We start from the raw sequence: 22,572 nt of genomic DNA on the forward strand, positions 1-22,572 counted from the left end.
TTGAATGGCTGAAGGGCTTCATGGATGGGATGACATTCTCCATTAAAAAACAGAGTTGGAAAAGTGTAGTGGGACTAGCTGGAAAAAGGTTTAAAGTTGAATTGAGGAAAAGCATGAAAGTCAAACATGGAATATTTGGTGATAACATAAAACAAATGTTGTGTGTGTTGGAGGATAGAAAGAGAACAGGGCAGAGAGAAACAAATTCTAAAACAATACAATGATCTGGAGGGATATGACAAGAAGAGTTATAGGGAGAATTCGAAGGAAGAAAAGCCAAGAAGTTGTGATCCCCATTGTTGAAATGGTGGAATCTCTAGATGGTAGGGTGTTGGAGGGAGATTCAAATTTTCAAAAATCTCTCTTCTCTCTCTCTTATGTTTGACTTTTTCTCTTCCTACTCTTAAGTGTATGGAAAGATTCCTTGTTCTATATTGCTTGAGGAAGGAATGGAATTAAAGTATATTTGTAGTTTTGTCTATAAATATACATATATAACATTAATTGCATTTTAAGCATATTGTACAAATTGCATTTTGTGAATTCTTTCTTTTTTAAAAGTTCCTTATATCCTTGAATAGATGTGTAAGCCAGTCTAAATATCCTCCTCATTGTATTAACTCTCTTATATCTGAGGAATCCATCGATATGTAATTACTCTATTTTATTGTTAAATAGATTAAGCTTGAGGTTTATTTTCAAAAAATAAAAAAAAAGAAGAAAAACTCCTTATATGTGTTTATGAGACAAATATAAGCAATTATACTTTAAAAAAAATGTGGTTTGTAATACCTATATCACAAAAGCACTACAATGCAGCCTTTCTGTTTTGAGAAAGGCTGCAACCTCGCACCTTTCTTAGGGATATTGTACCTGATCTATCCTTTTGATTAATGAATTAAATTTCAATCATCAAGAACAGCATTACAATACAATAAATCTTGAACATTTAATATGTGCACCCTGAAAACTGTATACTTCAAGTATAAATATTGAATAGATGGTATACAACATTTATTTATAGTCTCAGTTTGCAACATTCATAGCTTATAGTGATTTCACTAGTATTACAAAACATAATTATACCATAAAATTTGCAAACAAATATTTATGAATGCTATACGTAATGTGAACCATGCTTAAAAGTTTAAGTTTCTATTGAATTACATCATTATGAATAATAGGATAATTATTTGATTCCGATAGTATAAACTTGATAAATTACTTACTGCGATAGGCTTGTATTAAGGATTGTAACGAGCTTCTCCCCGAACAAGCTTGGATCTAGACTTATTATATTCTTATGTAATTTAACCCAATCCTACAATAATTTCAAGAATATTAATTGGTATGCCATGTTGTCAATCTATGTAACAATCTATAAAACAAAAACAAGTTTTAAATAATGAACATGCATACCTGATTCTTTAAAGACTCAAACTTTCCATTCACAATCTGATCACAACGTAAAGAAGAAACCATAATCTACAATTAAAAGGACAAACAATATAAATGTCAAAGCACAATCTACATCTCTTATTGGCTAATTCCACTAGAAGATTATGCATCAATATCACCTTGTGAGCAGGAATGTCAAGCTCCTTGTTCTCCTTAATAGTTTTCCACATTTGCTCCACACTTATTGAAAGTGTAGCAGCATCAACCCCAAAATATCGAGACTGGCAGCCATCCTTGGCTATAGATTGGAAGATTTTATTCTTTAAACTAGAAACCTTCAATATTATCAATGAATGGAACCTTAGTGAAATGAATGTCCCCAAAATCCCAATCATACTTGCAACTTTTCTAATGCAATATCTAATATACCTCAATTTTAAATTCCTCTTCTTCACGTTCATAACTAGATAGGGCATCAACTTGAACCTGCCCCCAGAAAAAATAAATAAATAAATAAAGTTTGACATTAAAACCCATATGCATCTAGATCTATGTAGTGAATAAGAAAGAGCAACTATGTATAAATTGAGAAAGTTTGAGATATCATACATCAAAATATTCATTCAATCGTGTTCCTTCAAGGAGTTTTGGTTTTTGAATAGAATCCCAAATCTGCAAACAAAGTAATTATGTAATTAATCAATGTAATAATTGTTAGAAAATCTAATGTTGGTGTAATCACTATAGTGTTTAGTATGTTAAAACTGATTGGATTACTTGACGAGTTAGGAGATTGGCCTATAGATTTTATATTGGGTAAAAGACTTAAACTTTCCTTGATCTTTCACCTTAATATTAAAACCTTCTGTCTTTTCAAAATGGAGTTAGGCATCCCCTTTTGGGCAATTCATGGGACAAAGACCTCCCCTCATCTAGCTATCTATTTACATGTGACCTTAGTCAATCAAGTTCCATGTTCAACGATTGTAATAGAGACCAAGGGAGAGAGGAGAAGAGAAAGTGATAAAAAAGGATCAGAGGAAGATGAATAAAAAGAACAAGAAAAAGAAGTTGGGGGAGCATTGGTTGATTGAACTTTGTTTAAAATGGAGGAGTTGAAGAAAGTTTAAATCTTATACAACTTTCTATCTTAACTAGGCATGACTCCCGTACTCAGTATGAGGCAACTATTTTAAATTTTCAACTTTTTAAATTATTTATATTAAAAATTTAGGTTAGGTTTTTCATTTGTTGTTTTGATAGATTTTTATTTGATTTAAGAGACTTACTGTATTTTATCTATGTGAGCAGTCACACATATGTATCATTTTGGTTTGTACTCTTTGTTTTTGTTTTTTACAGTAATATTATTTTATTTGAGTTTCACTATTTGTCTAATAATTATATTTATATTTGAAATTCAAATAAAACTAACTAATGGTTGTAGGTAGAAGTGGTTGTGGATAACTATTTCTATATTTCCTGCATTTTTTTAGGAATGGATGAGAATGGGAGCCTCCTACTTCTCATGTATTTCTAAAAAAACTATTATTAAATGTATGGCACCTGTCTTAGAGTTAGGGGTGTCAATGGACCAGGTTTGGGTTGGAGTCCGTCCAAATCAAAATCCATATAGACGGATTGGACGGACCAATAAGACATATTGAATTTGGATGGACTGGACGGACCAATATGACATTTCGGATTGGACCCAGCCCATCCATAATGAATTTATGTTGGGTTGAGCCAATATCTGGTCCATTGATAAAAGATAAGAACATAGGTGTCAATGGACTAGGTTTGAGTTGAAACTAATCTAAATTAACAGGAATTTGAACAGATTGGACAGTCTTTGGACCTGTCCAAAATGGTCCAAAATATACATTGGACTGGATTGGACCAGGTCCATTTGTAATGGACTCACATTGGACTAAACCAGATTGAACCAAATCCAGTCCAATTGACACCCCTACTTAGAGTGCCACATGTCTGAGTTAAAAATTTTAAATATAGTCAAAAACAATTTATGTATATGAGGAGTGGGTTGTCTGTTTGAAAATGTGAACAACCAACAGATTGCCATATGTTTAAATGGTGGGGGGCTATGGCTTGAAGGCCTTCCTATATAATCAAGGGAATTTTTCTTTTTGACTTTTCCAATATTTTTTCTTCAAAACCTATGTAAACACTTCTTTCCTTGTAACTGGCTTTTATTGGATTGTCTTCTCTATGTATCTCCATTTCTTTGTTTCCCTAGTGTATGTTTGTTCTCATATTTCTACAGATGACGAAATCATAGATAGGCATCCATAGTAGAAAAAAGAAAAGGGTCAAAATAAATCATGGGAATCTGATAATGAAGCAAGTTAAGGACATTACAAATTTTGCTTGTAGCTAAGAGAGCTGAGACAAGTAATGTGGGCATGGATTTCACCGTAACCACTAGAATTTGATCGAGACAACTATACTCATTTTTTATTCTCCACTTTGATTTCTCTTATCTAGCAACATAAATTGTGCATTAATAGTATTTAGAAATGCTACATTATTTGGTTATGAGGAAAAATAAGACAAATGCCCACCATGATTTTTGGTAAGACAAATTTGTTTTGAAAATTTGAAGAATCAGTAATGGCAAAAAAACGACTTTTGAATAATTCAGTTAGATATAACTCTAATAGCGGTGGTCTAAGTTCATTTTAAATAGAGAAGGGGAAGTCTCAATAATTACAAGAGAAATATAAAGAGAGGTTGAAGTCTTTTAAAAGAGATTTGAGTTTGTCCCTCTTACAACTTTTTTCATTTAAAACGCCCTGGTGGCTATTAGATTGGAACTTGGAAAAGGAGAAAATATTAGTACTACACTACTGTCCATTTATAGAAAACAAAATTTCCATATCAAAGGAAACATATTAACAAAACTTTTAATAATATGTTAAAACTTGAATCAGCTAGAGTAATTTGTATTGATAAAACATATTTAGAGAAATGGCAAAGACAATGGGTGGCAAGTCTCACTTACAATAAAGATTGATAAATACAAAGAGAAACTACCTTTTCTACATTATCATTCACTTGTTTTTTTAGCATATCCAATGGAGTCTGTGCAAAAAAACAAACAAAAAAAAAGTTTAGATAACCAAGACTACATGAATCTCAAGGAAATTATTAGGAACTGGGGAACATACCTTGGTCTTATCACGTAAAATAAAAAATATAGTTCGTTTATGTAGTTCTCCACTAAACAACTGCATCATGACCTATTTTCATACACCATCATAAAAAATATAACAATTCAATATCAAAATATTTAGCGTAGTCACTTGGACAAGGGGTTCATATAGAGACAAAAGAAAAGAAAAGAAACAAAAAGAAAAACCTGGAATACAATCGTTAGAAGATGCGTATTTGCACCATGTATACGCCCAACATCATGACACCACCTAAAATATAATGACGTATAATTTTAATATCATTGGAAATTTTACGAGATCACTTGTTTTAACAACAAGATAGTTACAGATGATTCGTCAATTCTAAACAAATAACTTACATGTTAACGATCACGGCATCTGAAATTGCAAGAGCGAAAAGGGCAATCTGCTTCTCAAATGCAGTATCACTCTATAATAATAAGATTGTTTAAATATCTTGAACAATAATGATGAGAAACCTTATGTTCTAATTAATCTTTCGAGATTACTTTTGTTTTCATTTATACATGGTATACAATATAAGGTATAGATATGTATAGTAGAAAGATAGGATAAGACAGATAATTATTTGTAAAGATATGGTGACTACGAAAAGACATCATACAAATTTAACATATTAATTCACTATAATATTTTAGAATGAAACAAATACAAGAGATGAATATTGAAAACATTATGGCCTATATGGGCCTTTATAGAGTACTAAGCAACTTAGCCAAAGAAGAGACAACACACTCTTCCTTCTTCATTGATACCTTTGTTCCTAGACTCTTTTTTTTGTTTCTCTCCCCTCTTTGCTTTTCTTTTTTATTTAATTTAACACTATAAATCATTACCATTTCAGATGACATAACTCTTGGCTTTGGAAGCCACATTGCAGTTTCCAAAACTCATAATCTTAACAGTTTTTTGAATTAATGCAACTTTTCATATTTCTGCACCTACCCAATAATTATGTATCAATTGTAGAATCTTCAATTATGCCCCTGTACTTATGACTCCAGATCTTCTGCCCACAAGAATCCTTATCACGTTTACCCACATGACACTACAGTACATTCGGAACATCTTCCCATGAATGGTAACATATAAATATGGGAGATATTCACAATGTACAACTATGATGTCATGTGGGTAAAGGTGGGTTGGATTCTTGTGGGCAAGAGATCCAAACTCTGTACTTTTGTTTTCGTAAGAAAAGAAAATTTTATTAAAAATTGAAAAGAGGGAGAATAGAAGGAGATACAATTGGGCCCCCGAGATTGGGACCCAAAAAAGAGACAAAGAACTATACGCTCCTTCAGCCTAGGGAGCCCAATACTAGAACCAGACAGAAGCTCAAAAAACTCTCAAGACCTTTGACCTCTAAAAGATACAAAACTTACCACTATCCCAACTCCCACTAACGAGACAAAAACCTTTTCTCTAACACCTATTCAACTCAAACACTTGGGATTTCCTCCTCACTTTTCCTACCCAACTCAAAGCCATCCTTACCCACCATGAGAAACAACGTCCTAGCTCCACCCCTTCCCCGTCTGCCTCTGCCTGCAAGATTTTTCCCTCTCAACTCTTTGTCCACCTTAAATGCGTAGTCAACATAAAACTCGTAACTTCCTGCTCCCAAGGTATCCCCCAACTTGAAAGCCTCCTCTTCATCAACAAGAAGAAAGCAGATTCCTCCTTTGGCTCTTTATCCGATCTAGCCTGCTCCAATCCTCTTACTTCCTCAAGTTGTTCTTGAAAACACTGAAACGCCTCTCTCGCACAGGACTCTCCACTCAGGAACGAGAGTCCTAACATGTTTGCTATCCTAACACTGTTCATCACCCAAGCCTCAGTCCTCTCTTCTCTAGTCGGCTCACAATTTGCAGTCTCCAAACCCATGCATCTGCCTAATTCCTCTAGAATCTGCCCATCCTCCCTTGGTAATAAGGATGGGCCCCCCACTTGCTCAGTATTGAAGAGCTGGCCAACCCTAGGTCGGCCAGTCCTAGCTCTTCCACTCTTACCAAAGAAAGCTCCAGTCTTCCTACTAAAGAGAGCTCTCGTACTCTTAACAAAGGGAGCCCTAGATCTCTTATCAAAGAAGGATCTAATCTTCTTGGCAAAAAAAATACTAGCTATAGAGGACTCTTACCAAAGAGAGATCAATTAGAGCAAAAAGGAAACTCTCTTCTTAGCAAGTTTCCTACTGAAGATCTTTCCTTATTTCTTTGTTTCTATTCTTGTAATTGTTTCTAATTTATTCTTTATTATTTTTGTATAAATATTCAGCCATGTACAATTATTCATCATAGTGAAATTTGACCCTTCTTCTCTTAAACTTTAACTTGGTATTAGAGCCTATGGCCTACAATACCTCTGTTGCTTCTAAAGCAATGAGCTCGAACTCAACCCTCTTTCAAACTGCTTCTCTATCCATGAACCTTAGTTCGATTCTAAACATTTCTCACTATCTCACCATTAAACTTAATGGCGATAATTTTCTTCTTTGGAAAGCTCAGTTGCTTCTAGTACTTCAAGTTCACAAACTCATGGGACTAGTTGATAGTTCGGCCAAACCTCCTCTAGCAGAAATATCAGATCCCAATGACAACAGTAGGTGGATTCTGAATCCAGACTTCACTACTTGGGTGCAGTTTGGAGTGCACCCAAGTAGTTGCCTCTCTTACTAAAGGAGTTCTAGCACAAGTCATTGTTCTTTCCACTGTTACTAAAGTTTGGAGTGCTCTAGAAAGATCGTTCTCCTCTCATTCTTGATCCAGGGTGCTACAACTAAGGTGCTAACTTCAAAATCTAAAGAAAGGAAATCTCCCCATCAGTGACTACATCTAGAAGGCCAAAACCATCACAGATAATCTTTCTGCAGTTTCAGAACTAGTAGCAAAAGAATATCTGGTTCTATACGTCTTATCTGGTTTGGGAAGTGAGTATGAATCTCTTATTACAACCATCACAAATCAAGCTGATGCAGATCAACTCAATATTAGTGATGTTCTTGGATTACTTTTGAGCCATGAATCCTAGCTTTTACAACATAAATTTTCTAGTGAAAATCCTAATGTGAATATTGCCATGAATAATAAAAATACTATTAACAATTTTCAGACCCCTCAGAATTGCTATAATCAAAACAGGGGCAGCAGCAATAGTGGTAGAGGCAGGGGAAATGGAGGTTAGCCCTCAGGCCGTGGGCAAGGCCGTGGCAAAGCAAAATAACATTGTCTGTCAATTGTGTAACAAACTAGGCCATGGTGCATTGGAGTGTGACAAACGGTTTGATTTATCATATCAAGGAGAAAGCAATTCACATCCAGCAGATCACGCAGCCTTTCATAGTGGTGTTCTTTGCAATAGCTGTACAGTTGGATCTAGATTTGATCCAATTTGGTATTCAGACACTGGCGCCACCCATCATATAATGCCAGGTGTTGACAACTTACAAGTTTGCAATGATAATCAGTTTACCCTAAAGAATATTTTTCATGTTTCCTCTCTTACCAAAAAATTGCTTTATGTAAGTAAATTTACCAAGGATAAATAATCTAATTTTTAAATTTCATCCAAATTTATGTCTTGAAGGACCATATAGGGAGAATTTTACTTAGAGGATCCAGTAGAAATGGACTTTATTAGTTTCCTGGAGTAGTTCAGTAGAGGACAGAAAACTTGGAACCTTGTGTTGGAGAGAAAACTTCCTTGTCGGAATGGCATCAATGACTTGGTCATGCCTCCTTAAGAGTTGTGAAAAACATTATTTCTAAATTCGGTTTACCTTATTCTGGTTCTTTTAGTCATCATTTTGTGTGTGAAGCTTGTCAGATGGGAAAAGCCCACCATTTAAGTTTACTGTCTTCGAATACGGTTTTTTCTTCCCCTCTTCAGTTAGTATTTTTTTTATGTATGGGGACCTGCCCCGACTTTATCCAATAAAGGATTTTGGTATTATGCTCTATTTATGGATGCAAACTCGTGGACACGTCTCGTCCATGGTTTATTTTTTACCCATGCTTTAAGGAGCAAGGGTCAGAGGCTATGATCTAAGACAAACTATAGATACACAGAAATACACCTTCAGTTTTATCTTTGAAATTCCTATAGTTGCATTTTCGATTGTATGATCTAAAATATTAATTATTTTACTTAATTTTTTAATTTTTATAAATTTTTAATGTTTTTATCAATAAAATAATATTTTTAAATATTTAAAATATATTTTTAAAATTTTTAATTATTTTACTATTGTTTTATAAAAAATTAACATTTATTGGTTAATATTAATTCATTGATTGATTTTTTAAAATTAGACATTTATGATTAACTATGTATATCATTGATAAAATGTCTATGAGATACATGCAATAAAAAATACAGAACGCCACTATAGATATGGACTGTGGTGTGGTGTAGATTGGTCTCTGTTACAGGGTGTGGTTTGGATTAATTCACTCCCACCAATTTCTCATTCACACTACAGAATACCCCCTTAGATATCAGTTGTTTGTAATTTTCATGGTTGTATTCTGAGAATTTCTTTGAATCGAATTTGCCTTATTAGGCTTTTAAACATAAAATGATCACCATCAAGAATGGACTCTACAAGTTAACCTTTTTGCCCAATATTTCCATTTTTAAATTGTCAATATGATTTTCAAGCTGAGTTGACTTTTATGAGTAATATTAATAATCATCAAAATTTATATCTTGAATATGAATGTCAAATTGATCTTTGATATTCCTAATTACACTTTCTCCATCCTACTCTATTTCCTTCTTTCTTAAAGCTTGTCTCTCATAAAACCTCCATTCTTGTCCATCTATCTTGATTTGAACTTTAGCACTCTACTATTATCCAGCATAATCGACTAGTATATATACTGGTTATAATAGCTTCAATTTTGTTGTTAATATGTTCAAGACATTCTTGAATGTAATTAACAACATCATCTTCTTTGTCCATGACTTCTCTGAAAAGTCATCAATAATAAGAAAACCATTTCTTTTATCTCCAATAGTCTTCGAACATTGCCAAATTTAAATTTTTTATTTTGGATAGATACATCTCCAATATCACATTGACCCACTTTTTGGTTGGCTAGCATATGAAAATCTCATTTGAAATATTGCCCCAAGAGCAAATTTCACCCAATTTTGGATTCTCTAAATAAGCCATTCTCGGAAAAATCCTTTCCAAGATAGAAAAGCCTCACTCGAAATGGCCAGCACAAAAGAAGAGATCCATGCTTTGCCAATCCAAACCGAACTTGATTATAGGAAGTTGGAATCCCAGCGCAAATAGTCCAAAGCACTCAAAAGCCACGGTAGTGAAGGTCGTAGGGCTTCCATTCCAATGTTTGGTCAGTCGAAGCTTTCAAGAAGATTGCAAACATTTGTCGGGGCTCTCTTGAAGACTCGAACATTTCGGAAATTAGAATGGCGTATCTTAGATTGATGAGGGTTTAAGTCTGAAGCTATTCCTAGATGGTCGAGGATTGACAATACCGCCTACAACGTTTGGCTTTCTCTTGTCGCAGGAAGCTCAATTGTGGGAGGAGGCATTGTGAGGTAGAAGAAGAGGATGACGTGGCACTCGAAAAGACACGTGGCGAACAGGCTTCTAGACAAGCTGAACAATCTGAGCCATCCAAATTTGATCGAAGGACCCCAATTAAATCGTTCACTGAAGTGGTAGAAGGTCGAGGAAAGGTGTCCCTCAAGCCATTTGAAAAGACGGTACCGCGGTAAGGGGTAGACCACCGCCACCGGTCGTGACCAACTTCACAATCGGCCCAGCGGAACCGCCACCCAGTAGGTCACGTGACCCTTTCAGTGATCAGGCAAAGGTTGATCATCGTTTGTCAGGAGATGGGAAATGTGGTCTATCATCGACCAACCCCCCGATCCCTAAGGAACCAGGTTCAGGCTCTAAGAAGGAACTCCGACGAGGATTTTCACACTGTTGCTGCTAACCTTATGTGGAATCCAGTTTCGAGTGACAATTCTATCATCCCAAACAGACCAAACTCTAAGTTTTCCAGGGCAGTACGTGATGATTCAGATGCAGACAGTGACTGGGAAGATCTGCGCCAAGAAGAAAACAATGACGACTATGTGCCTTCAAGTATTAGTAGTATCAATTCTTCTAAGGCTTACAAAAGTCTTGGAAGAAGAAGAATTGGGCATAGAACACTTATTTGATGATTCATCCAACCTATTTCTGGAACTGGAAGGGGATACTAGCAGTGGCAGATCTATGTAGAAGCCAGAGGGGGACAATTGCCCCCACTCAAATAATATTTGACTTAATAATGTCTTTTTTCATGAATTTAAAATGCTTGAGGTGTGCCCCACTGATCAAAAGTTCTGATCCGCCACTCAGAGACCGGAAATAACCACTCCTATCCTCGAGGAAAGCCTAATTGGGACTGATAGAGAAATTAATTCAAATCCAATGCAGAAACAAAGTCAGGGTGTGCGCACTTGGAACTTGGGATTCGACAGTGACCCAAGCACAAAAGCACAAGAGGAACAACTATCGAATGCATTCTAGGTATTTTTGAACAAGGAAAATTACAATAAAGGAAGCACTCAGCGATTGGCTATTTGGCTTGCATCAACCTGGAACAGGGAGTCTCTTACCCTTTATGCCCCCTAACACTATGCCCTTACGAAATTTGTCTGCTCCTGTTTCTTGTTCTATTGCTACCTCCCCTCTTTGTTCAAGCCCGGCGAAGACCTCCCAGCTCAGAGCTTTCAATTCGACTGCCACTCAGAGTGGGAGAGAGGTTGGTTCTGATATCGAGTTAGAGGAAGAGAAGGGGAAAATTTTGAACCTTATCCTAGAAAACCTGCCAGACAAGATAGTAGGGAAGAGTATAGAGAGTAGTGGGTTATTTCATATCATTCTATTGACCAAGTACAAGTTACCCCTCAGCTAGAAAACACAGCCTAGACAAGATCTGACCCTTTAGAGCAAGTAGGAAGGCAGGAGAAAAGAGAAGAGAGACCAGCTGAAGGTAAAAAGGGAACACAAATGTTTCCTGAAAAGCAAGAAACAGTAAGATTGAAAAACTCAAGTATGGAATAGCCCATGAAAAGGAGGAAAGTAGGAGAAAGGTCATAAGAAAATAAGATCAATTAGGTGCAGGATTTTCCCCTGGGAGTTTTAAGCCATTTAAATGAATATCATAAGCTAATAAGAAATGTTCTTAGAAAAGTCTGACTTTGTGATGATTCAAGAGACCAAACTCTCTAAAATTGATAGAAAATGGATTAAAAGTATTCGGAGATCAAGGGGGCTTAGCTTGACTTATGCCCCATCTTGGGGAGCTTTAGGGGGAATTCTCACTATTTGGCGAAACAAGGAACTAGATTGTGTAGAGGAATTGGTAGGTCAATTTTCAATCTCCATTAAAATCAAAAGATCGTCAAATGGGAGAGAATGGACACTAACAAATGTCTATGGACCTAAAACATATAGAGATACAAATCTTTTCTGGGATGAATTATTAGCCATTAAGATCTTTAGGAGGGCCCTTGGTGCTTGGAAGGGGATTTCAGTGCTATAAGATTTTTAGGGGAAACAAATAATCCAAATCAGGGTATTTCCACTAACATGAGAAAATTTAATGATCTAATTGATTCCCTTGAATTGAAAGAAATCCCCCTTGTGAGAGATGATTTTACTTGGTGTCCGAAGTGACTTCAAACCATTGCCTCATTTGTATAGAGAAAGAGTCTCCTCTTGAAGGCCCATCACCCTTCAAGTTTGAGAATATGTGATTGGAAAATCTTGCTTTTAAGCAGGTTAAAGAGTGGTGGAGGAGATTGGTCCATTGAGAAGAAGGAAATTAGCGAGTTTTTCAAGAAAATTAAAGAAATTGAAAAACAAAAGTTAGGAATAAAGAACATTTTGGAAGGATAGAATAAGTCAAATAAAAGTTTCTGATTTCCTTGTTCCTTCTAGATATGCTAATGGTATTGATTGGGATCTGAGTTTCCCTAGGGGTTTAAGGGATTCAGAAACTCCTCATGTCTCTAACTTGTTACAACTTTTAAATGCTGTTTTTCTGAATGCTTCCAAACTTGATAACCGAATTTGGGCTTGCTCCCCCTTTGGTTCCCTTACTTGTGCTTCATTTCTCCAAGCCTCATCCTTTCTGATTTGTCTTCTTCACAACCTTTTCCAATTAGGGAGGTTTGGGATAGGTCATAGGTCTATTTCATCCAAGGTTAGTGCTTTTTATTGGGAAGTTGTTTATGGAAAGATTAATACCTGTTATTTACTTCGAAAGAAGAGATCATAGTGGTGTTGATCCCCTCATAGATGTTTCTTGTGTAAGGCCAATAATGGTGAGAACTATTATCACTTGCTAATTTCTTGTTCTTTCACTACTTGTATTTGGCAATGGTTTCTCTCTTTATTTGGGTGAAGTTGGACTCCTTTGAATAACGCTCAAGGCCTATTTATTTCATCATTCTTTGAATGGCCAAACAAAAGGGGTAGGATTATGTGGAAATGTATAAGGGTGGCAATTGTCTAGATTGTACAAGAAAAAAAGAATACAAGGTTGTTTTAGGACAAGGAAAGCTCTAAGGTTGTTACAGGACTGCACATTGGTTAAAATCCATGGGTAAATTCTTTAATTTGTCTAGGTCTATCTTCTCAGGAGATGGAAGGCAGTGGCGGAATCACCATCCAGTAGATCAATATCTAATCCAATATAGTGTTTGCTGGATAGGGGATTCATAAAACTTAGCTTTGATGGAAGTTGTATGGGTAATCTTGGACCTTCAAGAATAATTGGTGTGTTCAGAGATGGACATAGAATAGGCATTTTTAAATTCTACCATGAAAGAAGGGGAAATTGAACTCCACATGTTTTCTTTATACATAATTAATTAGATTTATTGCCATATATGCAACCACTTAAAGGCATTTTTTTAAATTGAACTCCACATTTTTAAACCTATGAATTCCAATTTAATGCTCAACAGTAGTGTAACTACAATTGCTTGTTTTGAAGAATTCTATGAAATTCTATTATCATTGAGAAATATCACAAAGCCCTTTGTCAATTGCTAATGATTTTGGTAGTCAATCCACTTGGCATCAGAATAAGCTTAAATGTGAAGGGGATGAGTATAGATACAAACATATATTTTATATTATCCTTTTGAAATAATTTTTCCTAAGACCTTTTCCCTATATAATTATTGAAGATTTTAATAAATTCTCTTTTTTATCCCCAAAATTTACTCTTAGTGGAGGAGAAATACTTTTGAGAATGTGTAGATTTGAACCCAAGCACTCATGGTTATAAAGACCATGATCTCACTTGACCATTGAGTTACTCAGGTGATTGAGTTTTTACTATTATGGGTAAGACCCATTCAAGGAATCATATTGTTCCCCTTGATTACATCTCCACAAGAAAGTAGAGAACACCTTTTGATTTTGACTTAGAGAAAAAAATATATAGAACAAAAGAAAAGAATAATAGAGTACTTCTTAAGCAGAACTTTTTATTTGCATCTCTTTTACATCAAGTGTACAAGAATGAGAAGAGGAAAAAAATAAAGTACAATTTATAAACTCCACAACTATACATTTCTCTCTTTCTTTTCTTTTTGATACAAACTCCTTCTCACTCCTTTTTTCACAATTAGTTATAGTCAATTAGATGAATTTGTGTACAAGAAAGGGCATTATAGTCGATCAAATTGAATATTTGACTATAGATGATTTTTATCCCTTTGTTCTTCATTTTCATTTGAAGGGAGCCATAATCAACCCTTGGGAATTCGACCATAGATGGTTTAGTCCCTAACTTGTAATGATAGAGGGACAATAATCAACCAAGTAAAAGCACCTGGTTTCTTTCCCCCTTTTTTTATCAATAACTCATAAGAGGAATTTAATAATTTTAAAAGAAAGCAAAGAAACAAGACATTGTGGAAAATACAACAAATGCCGAGTGTCTAGACCTCCAAACATATTTCAGTTGAGTCCAAAACATACTCTGTTTCTAAAACCCCTTGCTTAGATAGACCATCTGCCAAACTATTGGCAGATCTTCTAACCCAATTAACCTGAACAGACATGCCCCTAGAGTGCCAAATGCCTAAGAAAATTCCTTAGATGCCAAGATACTCCCTTCTTTATCCATTCAACCACTATTTTGGAGTCACCTTCAATAATTAATTGTTTAATACTCAATTCCTTGGCTTTCTCAACTCCAGAAATAGCTGCCCAAAATTCTGCAGAGACCGCATCACCTTACTCAATTGGACCTGGGAAGAGAACACATATATTTCCTTCATCTATAATACATCCTCCAATTCTGAAGGGGCCAGGATTGCCCACGCTACTCCCACCAAAATTTAGTATCAGCCAACCACTTGATGGAGGTGACCAATCCACTAATGTTATCTGCCTTTTAGAAGAGGGAGCAACATTTGCTACCTAAGATCTAAAGAAATCATCAACTTGAAAGTCTAAAAACAGATCTAATGTTTTAACCCAATGAACCACCCTTATGGTTATGATCTCAATCAATGCTTCCTTATTCCTATCCTTATCTACAAATATTCTTAAATTTCTTTCCTCTCAAACTATCCAAACCACTACTGTCCTTGTATACTACATTAATCCGCCTGTTATATTTGTAAGATTGCAATTAGAAGGGCTAAACAATCCTTTCAAGATCGTACGAGGGAGCCATCTGCAACCAAAAAGTGTAGCGGATAAATCCCAAATAAAGCCAACAAAAGGGTAGGAGATTAAGAGATAAAGTGCAGCACCAATATAGGTACAAACATTAGTTTGGTCTCTTCCTTTGGAGGTTAACATATGTGTTAATGCAGTTGTGATATACTTCCCAACAGAAAGCACTAACTCTAGGAGGAATGGGGGAACACCAGATTTCATTAACAGGGAGAAAGGGAAGAAGAGGAGGCTACAAGTGAAGAGCCCAACATGATTTAGAGTCCACACCCAATTATCCACATCCCATCCCTATGAACCACAAAATTCAGTAATGTAAGCAAAGTGGACCCATTAGGAATTTCAAATTCTCTAAGGTTTCTAGTAAATCCCTAGTTCCAGTTCTGCTTAAGAGGAGAGAGAGGCGAATTAATAAATTTTGACACCGGTCTACCTTTGAGATTGGAAAGAGTGTAAAGAGAGGGAAAAGTCTCCTCCAAAGGGGATTCCTCGAGCCAAATATCTTCCCAAAACCTAATCGTCTGACCTAAGACCAAATCATACATGATATGGTTGAAGATGTTTGGATGAGAGTCATGGATAGATTTTCACGGAGTAGCCATGGTAGCTCTATGAAGACAACCAACATCCCAATCACTGTTTCACAGCCCATGCACACTTGCCACCACTTTATGTGAAAATCTTTGATCCTCTTTCAGAAATCTCCATAGCCATTTACTTAACAATGCCTAGTTTTTCAATCTCAAGCTTCCAATTCCTAACCCCCTTTTGCTTTTAACTTCATTACCTTTTCCCAATTAAGCAAGTGATCTTTCTTTCCTTCCCCAGGTTCCAACAAGAAGTCCCTCATAATCTTTTCAATTTTTTTGCACCACAACTTAGGGCATCCTGAAAATTGACATTTAATAAATAGGAAGGTCAGCTAAGGTGAATTTAATCAAAGTTATTCTCCCACCTAAAGGGATATAGTTGTGTTTCAACCAGTTAATCACTTATCAAACCTTTTCACCACTGGTTCCAAAAGTTGAGTAACTTGGGGTTGTCACCTAGAGGTAATCCTAATTATTTGATTGGCCACTCCCATCTCTCTCACCCCAAGGAATCAACCATATATCCCAAAATATCTTCTTGAATATTAATGCCTATCAATAAACTCTTATTCTAATTAATCTTTAGGTTGGATACCCTCTCAAAGAGATTTACTAGAAACTTCAAATTTTCCACCCCATCTCTATATTCCCCATCATAGAAAACTAGGATATCATCAGCAAATTGCCAGTGTGTAACCAGAATTCTATCCCTCTCAACTGATAATGGGTGATAATGGGTCACCTTTTCGCTCTATAGATTAATTTGCTCAAAACCTCATCTACCAATGCAAAAAGGAAAGGTGATAATGGGGAACCTTTCCTAAGATCTCTAGTACCTTCAAAAAAGTAGACCACTAAACAATTAACAAGTATTGAATAATGACTTGATTGCAAGCATCTTCTAACCCATTTACACCACAACTCCCCAAAACTGCAAATTCTGAGAATATTAATTAAAAATTCACAATCCACAAGATCGTAGGATTTCTCCAAGTCCAACTTAACCACAATTCCCTTCTTTCCTAATCTCTTTTAGGCCTCAACACACTCATTAGCAATTAAAATCTGATCCACAATTTGCTTATCTTGAATAAAGTTCCCTTGAAACTGAAAGATCAGAGATAGGAGGAACTTTTTCACCATAATGGATAGGATCATTGCAATGATCTTGTGTATGGTAGTTACTAGGCTAATAGGTCAGAAATACCTTGAATGAATAGCACCCACTTTCTTAGGGATCAATGGTATGAAAGTGGAGTTCATCCATAAGCTAATTTTACCCTTGCTATTGGATTCATAGAATACTCTAACAAAATCACCTTTGAATCCAAAAGCTAATTTTAGGTCTATCTGTCAAGAAAATTGCTTCCTTAATTTCCCCTCAAATCATTCTTTCTAGGAGCTCCACTTGGTCTTCTCCCAACACCTCCTACTCTAGACCTTCAATTGACCATCTCTCACTAAGTAGTTTGAAAGATTTCTCTAAAATGGTGCAAAAGTCTTGGCTATCTTATTTTGATCTGTGATCTTAGAGTCCCCCACACATAATGAAGTAATTAGGCTCTTCCTTCTCTGCCATTCATAATGCTATGAAAATATCTTGTATTCCCATCTCCTTCCTTGATCCATCTCTCTCCAGATTTTTGTTTCTAACATATTTCCTCTTTTAATGGGATATCCTCTAACTCCTTCTTCAAAGACCACCTCAAGTCTTTGTCATTATCAGATATGGGACCATCCACCTCTTTCTTTTAAATTTTCTCAATTTGAGAGATCAATCTTGCTTTCTTTTCTTTTAATCTCCCAAATTTCATTTTGTTCCACTTTTTTATTTTATCGTTAAGCACTTGTAACTTCTTTGGGAAATTTTGGCCTTCCCATCTTGGAAGTTGGATATGATAAGTTCATCACTCATTTACCCTATCATTAAACTCTGGATAGGTAAGCCACATGCTTTCATATCTTGGAGGAATCGGGCCCCCATTAGATCTCCTCCGAAATAAGCATATGGACCAATGGTGAGAAGCAATTCTAGGCAATGTTCTTCCTGGCAAATCTGTTCAAGGCTCTTGCCAATCTAATGACACTAAAAATTTGTCAAGTTGAAGATTGGACCATGTATATCTTGATTTCCCCAGAGAAATCTTTCTATTCAAAGGCCTTTATGAACTTATTAAATTTTCCCATGCTTGCGGTGGCCCTTCTTCAGATTCTTTCACAAACCTGATTATGTTAAAATCTCCCCCTAGACATCACAATCCATCCTGTAGTCCTCTAATATTTGCTAACTCATCTCAAAATAGAGTTCTTTCTTTATAAGAGTTTGGCCCATATACATTTGTGAGAACCCATACAAACCCATCTTGTGTGTTCCTTGATTTTATACACACTAAGTATTTACCCACCAATTCTTTGATGCACTACACGATTTCATCCCTCCAGATTGTTAAGATGCCCTCTAAAGCTCCCCATGAGCACGTAATATTCCTTTCTCCCCAAAAAACCTTTGAACCATATGCTATCCACATCCTAGATTTTGGATACCTAAATCATCACTAAATTATGATTTTCTTTTCTTAACATTTCCTGGATTACTCTTCTCTTTGTGGCACTCTCTAAACCCCTCACATTCCAACTAATAATCTGCATGGTCTCAATTGATGTTTATCCCCAACCCCTGACTACCTACATGCCTCCCTTTCTTCTCTCACCCCCCTTGCATTGAATTGCTTATCCTCTACATCATTAATAAAACTTCATTCATCTTCCCCCTTCTCTTACCCCCTTCCCCTTTCATACCTTAGGTTTAGGTTTTGGCTCCTTGGCATTATCTACCCTCAATCTCATTTTCACTATGTTTCTTTCCCTCCATTTCATTTCTTAATAGTAGAAACAAAAGAGAGAGGAACAAGGATACATAACAAAAGACATATATAGGAAGTATTTACAGAGAGGATTTTCCTTTGCCTACATGTATTAGTGAGATTTTTATCATTTTCTATCTTCCCTTGAGAAATTCTCTTTTATTCTCTCTTTATCCTGCCTTTTTTTTTTTAAGAAACACTTAGAGTGGAATGCTCTAAGACACAATTTTCTCTGAAGAGGAGCCTCTAGTTTCCCCTTAATGAGCTTAAATAGGGAGTGTGATAGTTATGCGAACTACCCCCCCCCCCCCCCCAGGTGAACACTAACCAACCTGCTTATTTGGGTTATAATTATTTATATATTATTTGGATTAAAAAAATCTATCAACAATAATATATCAAATATTATCATATATAAGTACTAATATATTTAGAAAGTAATGAATAAATGTTAATATGTTCTACCACTCTGTAAACTATATTATCAGTACAATAATCATTTCTGTCAAAATTATTGCTCATTTCAAAAAATTCTTTTAATTTTCTACTACCCTCTTCATTGTGTTTCTTTTCTTCTCCAAAAAATATGTGAAATTCATGTATGTTGGATATGTCATATGGAAATTCACAAATACTACTTGCTACATTAAGGAAAATATTGTACCATATTATAAGATGTAGTTATTTTAAAATGATATATATTTTAGTGACCGGAAAAGAATATAATAAGGTTGAAAGCCTGATGAGCATTAACTATCATAGTACCAAAAATTATTTAATAATAGTTGTTAACTAAATAAAAAAAAAATTTGTATTACATTTTAGTTGTTGCGTAGTTTGGAAGAGTGCAAATATAAATATATACAGTACGAATACAAGGTTTAGAAATACCGTATACATGGTTTTCCACTAGACATATTGGTAATTCACTTTTCCCAAATTGAGCCTAAAAGAAATTCTATGATAATTAAAAATAAAATAATATAACAGACCTTAGTTAAGGTAGAAAGGAGAAAGATAATTTATGAACAAGAAAAAGTATTTAATTTTCAAATGAATAAGTTCACAAAAAGAGAGGGATATGTTATGTGTAATTTAAAAGTTATGGGATAACCTCTCCTCTTTCTGTTCCATCATTGCCCTCCAAATCCGCAACAAGTGCATAAGGCTCAGTATTTGTACATTTTGCCAACCAAATGCCTTTAGTAGTTTGATTCCTAGAAAATAGATGTAAATTTTATTTAAATAACATTCATTTTTATGCTGAAAATAAAATATAATATAAGATCTCACCTTCCAATTTCAGCCTTCATTTCTTTAAAGTTGGTCCCAAATAAGTGATTCAAAAGTGTGCTCTTTCCTAAACAAAATCATGGTTTAAAAAAACTTAAAAATCATGCTTTTTTGAAAAGGAAAATGTATGAATATTCATAAAGAAAGCTATTGACACATAGAGAGGTAATAATTTATTAAAGCATGTACAATAGTAACATAGAAACATGTTTTTGGCTTTGGTGCCAATCCAATTCATCACAAGCCCTTTATGTCTTTAGCATAGTTTAAAGTAAAAATCCTACTAATTTTCTTTTCATTTTTTGATCAAAAAGGAAAATTAACTTTATTAATAAGAGAGAAATCAAAAAACAGGATTACAATATATCACAAGATATCAATCAAGCCCAAAAAAAGAGACTACAATCACTACGAGAAAATTATCTAAACCGGCGGTCTTAAGGACCACCACTATACAGATAGATGAGCTGGCATTCCTCCAAAGACCGCTGCCTAGAAAACTAAAATAAAGAAAATAAAAATCTGACAAAGAAGTTGGCCTCTTGCATTTGAGAGAGGGAGGGAGAGAGAAAGCAAAATGCCAAAAACACTCCCGCCTCTTTCTACTTCGTGCATTCCATTGAGAAAAACTCTGACAAAGAAGAAAAAGGTAAGGCTTCTTCTTCTTCTTTAGGGCATCAATCAATGAAATTGAAAATTGTTTTCTTTAGGGCTTGATCGAAGGTACCATTCATGAAATCTCTGAACCATTTATTGCCTCTAAAGGGTTCAACCCTCTCCCTCAAGCTAGGATGTCCACAAGGAACTGGTCGATTGAGAAACCCAACTGAATGATCTGTTCATCTATGTGGTCTAGGATCTAGCCTCCCTTATCTAGTGCCTGAACTACCTTGAATCATTGAAAGATTTGAGCATCTGCCCTATGACCACATAAGAGTCTCCCTCAACCTTGATTCTTTTTGCCAGTAACCCTTAGGTTTTCTATTTTGAGGAAACCAATTTTTTTGGCTTTAATCTTTGCTTCTAAGCATTGAAGGTTATTCTATTTTTCCCTATTTACCTCACTTGCATAAAAAATGCATGAGTGAATCAATCGATTGATCGGACAAATTATACTACAGCAAAATCTGGTGTTGAACTTATGTAGAAATTGCAAAACATGTTATGCTTGGTTGCCCAAATCTCAAATTTTCAGGCCTAATGATAATAAGAATGCCGGACTACACATCAACACTGAAAACTTTAGGGTAATAATTTTGGAATATGCATTTTACTCATTTTTAATGCTTTATTGTTATTTTAATTTTGTTTGTCTAATTGCTTGTTTATGTCGCGGTGAGACAGACATTATCAAACTACAGGATTGTGGTATGCAAAGTACTTGGAATAGCAGAGGAGCAATGTGAGTTGTCAATGGGGATGTCTGGTGACTTCGAGCAAGTAATAAGGAATATAACTTTTAATTTTGAAACTTAAATACCAACCAGTGGCTATAACTTCTGATTTTCAGCCACTTTGTCAAACTTAAAGGAAGATATTAATTAAAACATGAAATTGAAAGTGATACTATCCTTACAGATTAGTTGCAATAGGTCTTGCCTTTTCAATTTTACCATAATGTGATATTTGCTTACAAAGAGAAAGCATCAAAAGTATGAAATCCGATATGTATAAAAAGGGTATATGGATAAATTATTATCTAGTCTCTGTCAGTCTCTCTCTACCATTTAATTTCCCATGGACTACATGCTTGTATCGTGAACATTATCCTTGATATTAGTAAAGCTTATCCTATTTGATTAGGGGGAAAAGGATCATTAGTATAACCATACTTTACTAGCTTCCTAAGGAATTTGATTGCTTCAATGAAAGCACATTTGTCAATTGTACTTGAAGAAACAACGATAAGATTAACTTTTGTCAAGAACTTGTAAAAATAGAACTATTTGAACAAGAGCTCTCAACCATTAAATATGTTTGAGATTGGGGCTTGGTGTTAGCTGGTCTCCACTGATGGTATATGGAAGGTGGGTCTAGGTGCTATTAGAATTGAAAATTGTTGAGTCTTCTAGTTTGTATCATGGACATGTGGTTTGGTTCAACGCTGATGCCATTTTAACTATATGGTTGTCTCAATGAGTATCAATCAGGGGCTAAGGATTAGAACTTTTTACAACTTTTGCAAATTGAAATGGGAAGTACCAATTCGAGAATATGATCAACCATATTTGGACCATGGGAGTATCCAAAGAAATAGGCAAACTAATCATGTTAGAAGTCTGATGATCATCCCCAAAGAGTGATTTTGTACCTATTTAGAATTCTAAGCATGGTGATTTTGCACCTAATTTATTTTAGACAAACTGGTGGAAAATGATTTAAACACAAGGTCCCTTTCATGTAGTTAACAATGGGTATGATATTAAACAAATTGGAATGGCAAAGTGGGATCCATGAAGCTGACTCATATAGTTGGGACAAGG

General features: G+C 35.2%; 1 protein-coding gene across 2 annotated transcripts in view; it reads right to left on the reverse strand.

Moving 5' to 3' along the window:
• LOC104596791 (protein ROOT HAIR DEFECTIVE 3-like) overlaps nucleotides 1-22,572 on the reverse strand; it is a 62,065-nt gene that overhangs the window by 20,641 nt on the left and 18,852 nt on the right. For both annotated transcript variants that reach the window (XM_010258082.3, XM_010258081.3), the window contains exons 3-13: nucleotides 20,090-20,156; nucleotides 19,911-20,013; nucleotides 4,952-5,022; nucleotides 4,778-4,841; nucleotides 4,587-4,658; nucleotides 4,453-4,500; nucleotides 2,008-2,070; nucleotides 1,828-1,884; nucleotides 1,578-1,733; nucleotides 1,420-1,485; nucleotides 1,230-1,321 (exon numbers count right to left, since the gene is read on the reverse strand). In XM_010258082.3, the coding sequence (XP_010256384.2) occupies nucleotides 1,230-1,321; nucleotides 1,420-1,485; nucleotides 1,578-1,733; nucleotides 1,828-1,884; nucleotides 2,008-2,070; nucleotides 4,453-4,500; nucleotides 4,587-4,658; nucleotides 4,778-4,841; nucleotides 4,952-5,022; nucleotides 19,911-20,013; nucleotides 20,090-20,156 (859 nt within the window). The remainder of the gene's footprint in view (nucleotides 1-1,229; nucleotides 1,322-1,419; nucleotides 1,486-1,577; nucleotides 1,734-1,827; nucleotides 1,885-2,007; nucleotides 2,071-4,452; nucleotides 4,501-4,586; nucleotides 4,659-4,777; nucleotides 4,842-4,951; nucleotides 5,023-19,910; nucleotides 20,014-20,089; nucleotides 20,157-22,572) is intronic.

This window comes from Nelumbo nucifera, chromosome 5 (genome assembly GCF_055504915.1).
Source record: "Nelumbo nucifera cultivar China Antique chromosome 5, China Antique-T2T, whole genome shotgun sequence".
Lineage (NCBI taxonomy): Eukaryota > Viridiplantae > Streptophyta > Magnoliopsida > Proteales > Nelumbonaceae > Nelumbo > Nelumbo nucifera.